At 39.8% G+C, this 11,998-nt stretch overlaps 2 protein-coding genes across 3 annotated transcripts in view; one reads left to right on the top strand and one right to left on the bottom strand.

Annotated features, from left to right (window-relative positions):
* The window catches only part of MSH6 (mutS homolog 6), a 33,225-nt gene extending 22,999 nt beyond the window's left edge, over window positions 1-10,226 (top strand). The window contains exons 6-10 of the mRNA XM_074949452.1: window positions 402-519; window positions 2,790-2,879; window positions 8,932-9,086; window positions 9,292-9,491; window positions 10,072-10,226. Of these exons, the coding sequence (XP_074805553.1) occupies window positions 402-519; window positions 2,790-2,879; window positions 8,932-9,086; window positions 9,292-9,491; window positions 10,072-10,150 (642 nt within the window). The 3' untranslated portion in view covers window positions 10,151-10,226. The remainder of the gene's footprint in view (window positions 1-401; window positions 520-2,789; window positions 2,880-8,931; window positions 9,087-9,291; window positions 9,492-10,071) is intronic.
* Window positions 10,227-10,239: 13 nt separating this feature from the next.
* The window catches only part of FBXO11 (F-box protein 11), a 199,710-nt gene continuing 197,951 nt past the window's right edge, over window positions 10,240-11,998 (bottom strand). For both annotated transcript variants that reach the window (XM_074949453.1, XM_074949454.1), the window contains exons 22-23: window positions 11,643-11,741; window positions 10,240-11,545 (exon numbers count right to left, since the gene is read on the bottom strand). In XM_074949453.1, the coding sequence (XP_074805554.1) occupies window positions 11,416-11,545; window positions 11,643-11,741 (229 nt within the window). In that variant the 3' untranslated portion in view covers window positions 10,240-11,415. The remainder of the gene's footprint in view (window positions 11,546-11,642; window positions 11,742-11,998) is intronic.

Here is an 11,998-nt window from a genome sequence, read left to right as displayed (position 1 = left end):
AGTGAAAAATACTCTGGTTGAAAATGCAGCAAGTATTTATTTACATAAGAAGGATGTAACTTACCATAAGAATTTAGCCAAAGAAACAAGACTAATACTCTTGTTCTCAGGAAAAGTGGCAGAGGTTCTTTAATAAATGCAGGTGGGCTCAGGACTTCATTTCATTGGATAGAGGGTGCTTCTCATAACACACTACCTCTGTTGGCATAATGGGATATTGATTCAATACTAACTTTGAAGTTATGTGGGGAGGGAGTACTGAATTGCCAACACCAATTCCTGCAGTCTCTTGTTTCTTCAAAGATACCTGTCAAATTATTAGCTAGGTTCAGTCCTACTTAGCTTGAGGTCTGACACTTGGGAGGAGAAAAGTTGGACAGTTTTTTCTTTTTGTTTTGCAGGCTGGCCTTTTGGCAATAATGGCTCAGTTGGGATGCTATGTACCTGCTGAAGCTTGCAGGCTTACTCCTATTGACAGAGTATTTACAAGACTAGGTGCCTCGGACAGAATTATGTCAGGTGAGTTCCTAAAATTGTACAAATACAGAACTGAGTAGGTGGTAAAAGTACTTGAGTAGATTCAAATCATTCACTTGGTGGTTCTTTAGAGATTTGGGTACAATTCTAATCCCTTGCTAGTGGATCAAGTCTGAGGCGTGAAGCTGTATATGCCATCCTGTATTAAAGGGGCTAGCCAGTTGCAGTTCTTCACTTACCTGTCCTCTGGTGGAGAGTAAACCCTGAGGTGTGACTTTCAGGGCAGAAACAGGACCTTAGTTGTGTCTGGGTATTCCATATGCTTGTCCATTATGTCTGATGGGAGATCAAGCTCGATTACCCTTGAAATTGGAGTCCACATTGGGAGACAAATTTTGAGGTAGCTCTCAGGAAGTTAAACAGCTGATGGCAGGTCTCCTTAGAATACCCTTTTCCAAGTACTTTGGTAAAGAGAAAGTCAGCTACTACTTAGACTTTTGTGGTGTAAGGCTCTGTTATAGGAACATCATCTGCCTCACAAATATCCAAAACAGTGTGGCTTGTGTCAAGGCTGCTCTCCAGGTTCTTGATGTCAAAATGCATCAAGAACCCTGAGTCCAGCTCACTCAGAGAATGGAGAACAGTAGAGCTCATAAATTTCTTGGAATATTTTATCTTGGCCATCTATTTAGGGAAAGAGAAAGAAGCCAGCGTGGCAGAGATTGATTGCCCAGCAGCAATTTAAGAGGTGGCATGGTAGCTAACTGTAGGGCAGAGGTATAAGTGTCAGTGAGGTGGAGACATGAGGACTTACGGATTCATAAGCATATACAGTATGCTTAATGACCTAGTTAGTTTCACTTAAAGTTGCATTTTTCAAGAACATATGTTAAGTAAATTCCGTTTCCCCATAAGAATTAATGTAAATAGGGGGGCTTAGGGTGCAGAGGAATTTTTTTTCACCAGACGACATTATATACATATACAGTATAAGTTTTAAATAATTTAAAAAAATTTAATACGAGACTCACCAATGATGATCGTGAAGCTTGGCTGAGGCAGGGGGCTCCGCTCCATCCTGCTGGGGGTCAGGGGCTTGCTATATTGTGTGTGTGTGTGCGCGCGCGCACACACAAATATCTTGGGCTGCATTTTTAGCTCAGTGTTCCATTTTTATTTTTGTTAATGAAAAGTTCTTGCAAAAATGTCCTTTCATCTATATAAAGATGTGGTCTAGAGAAATCCAAGGCATTTAACACTGGTCCCTCCTTAATCGGCCACACACATGGAATTAATGCATACAGTAGTCATCTGAGAAGCAATACTGAATACTGCATGAGAGCTGGTTTTGGAAATGTGACTCAACATCAGCATCATTTAAACATTTCAGTGGGAGGAGAGAGAACAGCTTCATGGCAGTCAGTGAAAGGAGAATTGATAGCAAGCCTGAAGAGTTACTTGAAATAAGCAGCAGGTGTTCAATATTCCTCAGTATAATTCTGCTCTGTCTCCAAAAAAACTTCCTCCTTGTCGAAGAGTTACTGGTTAAATTAAATACATCTATGGGATTTTCCCCCAGCTGGGGAAAGTTAAGTTCATATCTGGTTTAATTTGACCATTTAAAAATAACTGCTGCATAGTCTGCTGTCTTGCATGTATGGAACTTTGTGTTTTGTCAATTCAGAATTCTCCTCAGGTGAGTCCCATTGAGTAAAGGGTCTTGCATTTTGTGATATGTAAAGATCTGAAATATGGTACTTCTGCTTGTATTGTGTTTGTAGAAATAGCAGAAATGTCAAGCCTAGTTTTCTCTTACTTTGTTGGAGAATCTCTGGGATGTTTGAATTTTATCTTAAATTGAAATCTGTAACAAAGGCTTTCTTTTCCCAAAATGTTAGTAAATGGAGTTAAATGGGTGTTTGTAACAACATTCAACAGTCTAATATTCCCTTCCCCATCAGTTGCTCTACTTTCATTGGTTCTTGTCACCATTTCACTAGTTCACCAGTTATTCTTCTACCAGAGAAAGGACTTCATGTTTTTTCTTGCTTGCTTTTTTACATTAGGACTAGTGTACAAACAGGGTTGTTTTTTAGTATTACCAGTTTTCACTCAGTTATACTTGTTCTCCTACCTGATAGTCTGAATGTCTTTTTTTTTAAAGCTCAGCTTTTTCCTAGCTCTGGTCACAGCTGGCTGGAAGTTTCAGTTTAGTCTAATAAATGTTGTATTGTTGAACTGTATGCTGTACATGCCTGCCTTTGCAAAACTTTTATAAGCTTTGAATGAAGCTTTGTTTTTGTCCTTTTTAGGAGAGAGCACCTTTTTTGTTGAGCTGAGTGAGACTTCCAGCATACTCCGGCATGCAACAGAGCATTCCCTTGTGCTTGTGGATGAACTAGGTATTCAGGCTCTTTTAATAAGTATGGGGAATAAACAGGAAAAACGGGAAGTATTAGTACATAAGCTAAATTATGACTTAGTTGACATCAGACTTTGTGGATAAATCTCATGACTGGAATATTGGTATAGAGGGGTATAGCTTGTTCCAGATGGGGGGAAAAAAGAGGTGGTGGTGCATTATTTATCAAGAATACATATCACTTTTTTTGAGGTCCAGAAGGAGGTGAGAGCAGACCAGTTGAAAGTCTGACTAGGGGTTAAAAAAATATGAATGATATCATGGTAGGGGTCTACTATAGACAATCAAATCAAGACTAGGAGGAAGAGGCATTTCTAGAACAAATATCCAAAACACAAGAGTTGATATTAATGGGGGACTTTATCTACACAGACATCTGTTGCAAAATTAATACAGCAGCACACAATTTCCAAAAAGTTCTTGGAATGTATTGGGGACATTTTGTTCCAGAAAGTAGAGGAAATAGCCATTTTAGACCTGATTCAGACCAACAAGGGAAGAATTGGTTGCAAATCTGAGGATGGAAGGCAATTTCGATGAAAGTGATCATGAAATAATTTGTTTATGATTCTAAGGAAAGAAAGGAGTGAGCAGCAGACTAAGGACTTCAAAATAGCAGACTAACAAATTCAGAGAACTTCAGGTGCTGGGAAAGAAAATCTAAGAGATAAAGGAGTTCAGGAGAGCTGGTAGCTCCTCAAGGAGACAATATTAAATGCACAACTGCCAACTATCCTGATGTGAAGGAAAAAGAGGAAGAATAGTAAGAAGTCAATATAACTATCAGTGATCTGAAAATCAAAGAGGAATCCTACAAAAAATGGAAACATGGATAAATTGCTAAGGAGGAAAATATAGAATAAGTATGTAGTAACAAAATCAGAAAAGCTATGGCAGAAAATGCATATGTATCTGTAACCATAAAAGATGGTAATAAATACATCAGGAGTAAGAGAAAGATGAAGGAAAACTTAGGTCCTCTCCTTAGAGGGGAAGAGCTAATAATTGTTGACATAAAGACTGAGGTGTTTAATAAGTCTATTTTGTTTGTCTTCACTAAAAAGGTTAATGGTGACCACATACTCAACACAATTAGTATTAACAGTGGGAAAGAAACACAAGCCAAAATATATAAAGAGAATTTAGATAAATTAGATGTATTCAAGTCAGGAGAGCCTGGTGAAATTCATCGTAGGTGGTACTTTGAGGAACTAGCTGAAGTAATCTTGGAACCATTAGCACTTTTCTTTAAGAACTCATGGAAGACAAGTGAAGTCCCAGAGATTGGAAAAGAGCAAAAATCTTTATCTTTAAAAAAGGGAACAGAGGACCTGGGAAATTATAGACCAGTCAGACTAACTTTTGATACCTGGAAAGCTACTGGAACTAAGTATAAAATAATTTTGTAAGCACCTAGAGAACAGGTTAAGGAATAGCCAGCATTGATTTGTCAAGAACAAAGTATGCCAAACCAATCTAATTTCCTTTGACAGCATTACCAGGTGGGGAAGCTGTAGACATGATATATCTTGATTGATTATAGTAAGAACACTAGGGAAATGTGACTAGATTGAAAAATTATTATAGAGGGTACACTTTTGGTTGAGAGGATGTGTTTAGTGAAGACCCACGGGGGTCAGTCCTGGGTTGAGTATTAATTCAGTATTTTCATTAATGACTTTTGAGAGAAGAGTATGCTTATGAAATTTGCAAATGACACCAAGTTGGGAGGGGTTGCTAGCACTTTGGATGATAGTTAATTGACCTTGACAATTTAGAGAATTGGTATGAAATCAACAAGGTAAAATTCATTAAGAACACATGCAAAGCACTATACTTAGGAAGGAAAACTCAAATGTCCAATTACAAAATGGGAAATAATTTGCTATGTGGTGGTACAGCTGAAAAAGATTTGGGGGGTTATAGTGGATCACAAACTGAATGAGTCAACAGTGGCATACAATGGGGAAAAAAGGCTAATATTCTGGAGTTCATTAATAGGATTGTTTATATTGAAGACATGTGAGGTAATTCTCCCACTGTACTCCATACTGGTGAGGCTTCAGCTGGAGTCCAGAAGAGAGAAACAAAAATGATGAAAAGTTTAGAAAACTTGGCCTATGAGAAAAGGTTAGGAAAACTCTGCTTGCTTAGTCTTGAGAAAAGACGACTGAGGGACCTGATAAGTCTTCAGCTATGTTAAGAGGACAGTGATCAATTGTTCTACATGTCCACTGAAGGTAGGACTAGTAGTAGTGGGCTTAATCTGCAGCAAAAGAGATTTAGAAAGATTTTTCTGAGTATCTAACGTAAGTATAAGGATAGATAAATTCTAGAATAAGCTTCCAAGAGAGGTTGTACAATTCCTGTCATTTGGAGGTTTTTAAGAACAAACACCTGTCAGGAATGGTCTAACTCCAGATGACCTCTCGAGCTCCTTTCCAACTGTACGTTTCTATGACTCTATTATAGGTGAAGAAATCAAACCTAAGATTAAAGGCTAGGCCATAAAGCTATTTAGTGTACACATGACAGTAGCAGTTTGAATGTTTAAAGTATATTAAACATTAGCAGCATTCCAGTTAGCCTTTTCATATTAACCATGGATGTCCCCTGAAAACAGACTACTTTCCAGTGGCCATTGGGAATTACTGCAGGAATGGTCATAATCTTACCCTCGGAGCTACTGTTAAACTGTTCTGTGTTGTACCTTAGAGACTAACAGATTTATTTGCATCCGATGAAGTGAGCTGTAGCTCACGAAAGCTTATGCTCAAATAAATTTGTTAGTCTCTAAGGTGCCACAAGTACTCCTTTTCTTTTTGCGAATACAGACTAACACGGCTGCTACTCTGAAACCTGTTTTATGTTGTTTTCTTTTTCCCCCCATCAACCACTTCCTGCCCTGTTTGCCACTGCTGCTGACACTTGACTGCTGTCAGGCATGGAACCAGGGTGTGGGAGAGGGGATTGCTGAGGAATGAATATCCAAAGCAGCTGCTACCTTAGATTGTCCATGCCAGTTTGTGATTTTATAATCCCTGTTATTTTTAGATGCATCTCTTCCCTATTGCTGTGTGAAAGACCTATGCAAACAAACATTTGACATCTTGTGTAATCAATGTAATTGCAGACACTTTGCCTCTAATCAAATAACTATTGTGCTTTAAATTCACACCCTACTTTAGTTTGAATTGGCTTGTCAACCCTTGTAAATTCTTAGTGCAGAATAAACATCCACAGGGAGAGTTAGGCTACATCTACGCTACAGCAGTCCATGTGGTGGCGATGCTCTAAGCTGATGGCAGAGTGCTCACGCGTAAGCTTAACTCCTGCCTCTCTGAGAGGCAGTAGCTATGTCAGTGGGAGAAGCTCTCCTGCCAAAATAGCGCTGCTTACACACATGCTTAGGTTGGTATGACTTATGTCACTCAGGGGTGCAGATTATTCACACCCTTCAGCAATGTAAATTAAACTGAAGTAACTCGTACCATACACAGTGTCTTAATGTGGAATAGCTATTGTGCTATAAATTCCACCATAGTTGTTTTGCACTAACTTCCCTGGGTAGACAAGCTGTTAGTAATTTAGTGGGCTCTATTTCAATAACACGTAAAATAACTTGAATCTGGCTTAAGTTCTCTCTTTGTGCTGCTCACAAACCGGGAAGAATTAGTGGGGGAAGCAAAAGTGGATGGGAATCTGGGGGGCAGTGACCATGAGTTGGTTGAGTTCAGGATTCTGACGCAGGGAAGAAAGGTAAGCAGCAGGATACGGACCCTGAACTTCAGGAAAGCAGACTTCAACTCCCTCAGGGAACGGATGGGTAGGATCCCCTGGGGGACTAACATAAAGGGGAAAGGAGTCCAGGAGAGCTGGCTGTATTTCAAGGAATCCCTGTTGAGGTTACAGGGACAAACCATCCCGATGAGTCGAAAGAATAGTAAATATGGCAGGTGACCAGCTTGGCTTAATGGTGAAATCCTAGCGGATCTTAAACATAAAAAAGAAGCTTACAAAAAGTGGAAGGTTGGACATATGACCAGGGAAGAGTATAAAAATATTGCTTGGGCATGTAGGAATGAAATCAGGAGGGCCAAATTGCACCTGGAGCTGCAGCTAGCAAGAGATGTCAAGAGTAACAGGAAGGGTTTCTTCAGGTATGTTGGCAACAAGAAGAAAGCTAGGGAAAGTGTGGGCCCCTTACTGAATGAGGGAGGCAACCTAGTGACAGAGGGTGTGGAAAAAGCTAATGTACTCAATGCTTTTTTTGCCTCTGTCTTCACGAACAAGGTCAGCTCCCAGACTGCTGTGCTGGGCATCACAGCATGGGGAGTAGATGGCCAGCCCTCAGTGGAGAAAGAGGTGGTTAGGGACTATTTAGAAAAGCTGGACGTGCACAAGTCCAAGGGGCCGGACGAGTTGCATCCGAGAGTGCTAAAGGAATTGGCGGCTGTGATTGCAGAGCCATTGGCCATTATCTTTGAAAACTCGTGGCGAATGGGGGAAGTCCCAGATGACTGGAAAAAGGCTAATGTAGTGCCAATCTTTAAAAAAGGGAAGGAGGAGGATCCTGGGAACTACAGGCCAGTCAGCCTCACCTCAGTCCCCGGAAAAATCATGGAGCAGGTCCTCAAAGAATCAATCCTGAAGCACTTACATGAGAGGAAAGTAATCAGGAACAGTCAGCATGGATTCACCAAGGGAAGGTCATGCCTGATTCATCTAATCGCCTTCTATGATGAGATTACCCGTTCTGTGGATGAAGGGAAAGCAGTGGATGTATTGTTTCTTGACTTTAGCAAAGCTTTTGACACAGTCTCCCACAGTATTCTTGTCAGCAAGTTAAAGAAGTATGGGCTGGATGAATGCACTATAAGGTGGGCAGAAAGTTGGCTAGATTGTTGGGCTCAACGGGTAGTGATCAATGGCTCCATGTGTAGTTGGCAGCCGGTGTCAAGTGGAGTGCCCCAGGGGTCGGTCCTGGGACTGGTTTTGTTCAATATCTTCATAAATGATCTGGAGGATGGTGTGGATTGCACCCTCAGCAAATTTGCGGATGATACTAAACTAGGAGGAGTGGTAGATACGCTGGAGGGCAGGGATAGGATACAGAGGGACCTAGACAAATTGGAGGATTGGGCCAAAAGAAATCTGATGAGGTTCAATAAGGATAAGTGCAGGGTCCTGCACTTAGGACGGAAGAACCCAATGCACCGCTACAGACTAGGGACCGAATGGCTAGGCAGCAGTTCTGCGGAAAAGGACCTAGGGGTGACAGTGGACGAGAAGCTGGATATGAGTCAGCAGTGTGCCCTTGTTGCCAAGAAGGCTAATGGCATTTTGGGATGTATAAGTAGGGGCATAGCGAGCAGATCGAGGGATGTGATCGTTCCCCTCTATTCGACATTGGTGAGGCCTCATCTGGAGTATTGTGTCCAGTTTTGGGCCCCACACTACAAGAAGGATGTGGATAAATTGGAGAGAGTCCAGCGAAGGGCAACAAAAATTATTAGGGGTCTGGAACACATGACTTATGAGGAGAGGCTGAAGGAACTGGGATTGTTTAGTCTGCAGAAGAGAAGAATGAGGGGGGATTTGATAGCTACTTTCAACTACCTGAGAGGTGGTTCCAGAGAGGATGGTTCTAGACTATTCTCAGTGGTAGAAGAGGACAGGACAAGGAGTAATGGTCTCAAGTTGCAGTGGGGGAGGTTTAGGTTGGATATTAGGAAAAACTTTTTCACCAAGAGGGTGGTGAAACACTGGAATGGGTTACCTAGGGAGGTGGTAGAATCTCCTTCCTTAGAAGTTTTTAAGGTCAGGCTTGACAAAGCCCTGGCTGGGATGATTTAATTGGGGATCGGTCCTGCTTTGAGCAGGGGGTTGGACTAGATGACCTCCTGAGGTCCCTTCCAACCCTGATATTCTATGATTTTAAATACTGGGTTGAACTCATATTTTGCTTAGTGTCTAGAAATGCAAGTTTGTTCCACATTGGATGTGTGAAGGTTTTTCTTCTTCTCTTGCAGGTAGAGGCACAGCTACTTTTGATGGCACAGCTATAGCAAGTGCAGTTGTTAAAGAACTTGCAGAAAATATAAAGTGTCGCACACTTTTTTCCACACATTATTATTCATTAGTAGAGGACTATTCACACAGTGCTGCTGTGCAACTGGGCCATATGGTATGTACAAACTGTTGAACTTCAAGGAAGGGTATTTGCATCACTTTGGGAAGTGGGGTTTTTATTGGTAGGCCATGTTCCACAATGTGCATAGAGCCTCAGTTTTCTACCTGTAATCAAAAAGGGTGTCCTGAAAGAAGGAAATGTTCTATGTACACTAATGTAAAAGTACTGGATAAACTGCTTTTATGGTGACTTTTTTTAGGCATGTATGGTTGAAAATGAGAGTGAAGATCCAAGCCAGGAAACTATTACATTCCTCTATAAATTCATTAGAGGAGCTTGTCCTAAAAGCTATGGCTTCAATGCAGCAAGGCTTGCTAATATTCCAGAGGAAGTTATTCAGAAAGGTCACAGAAAAGCACGAGACTTTGAGAAAGTTACACTTTCACTGAGACTGTTTAGGTAAGTTCTTTCCTGAATTTATTTAAAAAAAACAAACACAAAAACTCAGGTGCTATGCCACATAAAGAGGGGCTAAGTGGCTATGCTAGAGCACAACAGAATGGGGGTGGAGAGAAGAGAAGGTTTCCTCTTGGCTCCTAGGTGGAGCTAGACATTTTCTCAGTACAGTGGTGCTAAGGGTTCACCTATGTTGTAATTTTTAGAAGTTAGCCGTGGCAATTCTTAGGTGCTACATGACTTCAGAGAAACAATAATACATTTAAAATTGTAAGACTATCCTTTAAAAATTAATATGAAAAAACTCTAAAAATACTTCCTTTGACATTAAAAAAACACTCCTTCAAAAATAGACTAATGAAGTTAAGTGGTAAAACTGAAGGCAAAGGAGGGTTAGCCCCTTATTTTGATTAATTGCCTGCCAGAAAAACTCATGATCAGTCCTTCAAAAGGTGGAGACTGATTTACCCAGAAAACATATTACTTAGTGAAGAACTTACTAGACTTCTTTTACTAAACATAAATGTTACTTAGCAATGTGGACTAATTTCTCTCTCTCTCCCCCCCCCCCCCCCCCTTTTAGGCACCTTTGCCTGGTGGCAGAGAATGCAGCAGGAGATAAAGCTGTTCCTAAACTGATGACTGTGATCAATAATCTGTAAGATACAGTAACAAGTGTTAGTGGTGGTTTTCTCACAAAGATGGAATGCAGACAACATTATGATCTAATAAACTTTATTTTTTAAAAATGACCATTTTTCCATTTTCTTTCCTAGGAAATTAAACCCTTTTAATTCTTACCTACCCTCTACATAATGGTTATTGAATACTCCACAATATATTAAGTCTAGATGTTATGGTACATGCATACACTTTCAGGCTGTTGATTACCCACTGTCACCAATACACATAAATGGAAAAAAGCTATGAAACTGTATAGAGCTGTATATATACTTGTCTCAGCTTCATTATAGCAGGAAATTGCTGTGATTTCCAGCTGTTGATACAGGTAATGTCCAGACTGTTCAAAAAAAAACTATGAACAGAGTAAAATACAAGACTGTTTTGAGGAGACTTTCTAATGTGTACTTTAAAACAGAGTAAAACTTTCATTCACAAAACTTAGTTACATGGGTACTTTGTTTTATAGTGCATTGTATATGCTAGGAAGTCTCATTAAAACACATTTTTTGTTAGGGTGATTTGAGTACAGACTATTGCTGGGGCAGGGAAGGAGATTATTTTAACTTTTTCAAAGGATACCAGAAAAATTGCTGGATATAATTTAAGATTAGTGTTTTCTCTTTCATAGAAAGAACGTACATACTGGGACATGAGTACAGTTACAGCAAGTCTAGGTGTGCTAACAAAACAGGACACATTCAAGTACAATAAGATTTTTTTTTGCTTGAAATTAAAAACAAACTACATGAGAGTAAAGCATTTAAAATCATATTTTTCAATCTGAATAAATGTTAAAAAAAATCAAAAGAAATGCAGAAGTGCTAGCTCACATTTTACCATGTTACAAAAGCAATTGGTACCCATGTCCATAACAGCAGCAACAAAGAAGGCTGCTTGTCTACAGAATAGTACTACTGCAAATTGGACTGCGTTTCAATGCTACTTGTAAAAACACCAGCTTTTCAGAAGTTGGTATCTGTACAAAATTGCAGCTTATTTTCTTCACTTCTGTCCCTTCAAGAGTCTTTGTTTACACAGTAATGCTAAAACGCCCAGTTCTGTTATCCTGAGTCAACATATTGCCACTTTCTTTTTGGTAGGTTGAGCTCCATAGTGTCAACACCTTACACATCCATTTTTTAATACAGTCTCTTTCTGCAGAAATGGGCAAGTATAATTTCCTCCAAAAAAAAGTTTAACAGTTATGATATTAGAATGGCAGGACTTCTTTTCTGAAAGGAATTCAGTTGTGCTGCAATGTATTAGATTCTATAGGTGGAGCAGAGTCATATAGTGTATCTGTATCATGTGTAGGCTCTCCAGCTAGTGTACAGGGATTAGAGAGTGTTCCAGCACCACAGTCACAGAAAAACCTAGAAGAAAAAAATTATCTTCAGTAGGAGAATTAAACTTGCTTTAAGTTTGAATAGTAAAGCTGCTCAGCCAAAGTATTCATTCTTGTTAACATACCTATCATGTCTAATAAATTCTACATCATGTCCTTGATGGCACTTCTTAATGCAGTTCACACATATGGCATTACGATCTGTGGTGTTACAAGTGTGACATCTAAAGTAAAATGTAGCACATTAGGCATGATTTGAAAATGGACAGGTGGTTATAGGCACATCTGTAATTGGCAGTGTGTTAAGCACAGAAAAATGCCAATTTCCTTGTAGAAGTAATGTTGTTAACCAAAAACCAATCAAACTTGCAGACTCTAGACAATAGATCTAAGCTGGTTCATCAGTTACACTAGACAGCTTTCTATTTAATCACTTATATGCTAGAGGGATGCTGGGTGAGGGAGATTACTATTTTTTCTT

Source organism: Natator depressus, chromosome 3, assembly GCF_965152275.1.
Source record: "Natator depressus isolate rNatDep1 chromosome 3, rNatDep2.hap1, whole genome shotgun sequence".
NCBI classification, from domain to species: Eukaryota; Metazoa; Chordata; order Testudines; family Cheloniidae; genus Natator; species Natator depressus.
Note: the sequence above shows the minus strand (reverse complement) of the source record. Positions and strands in the feature narration are given on the sequence as shown.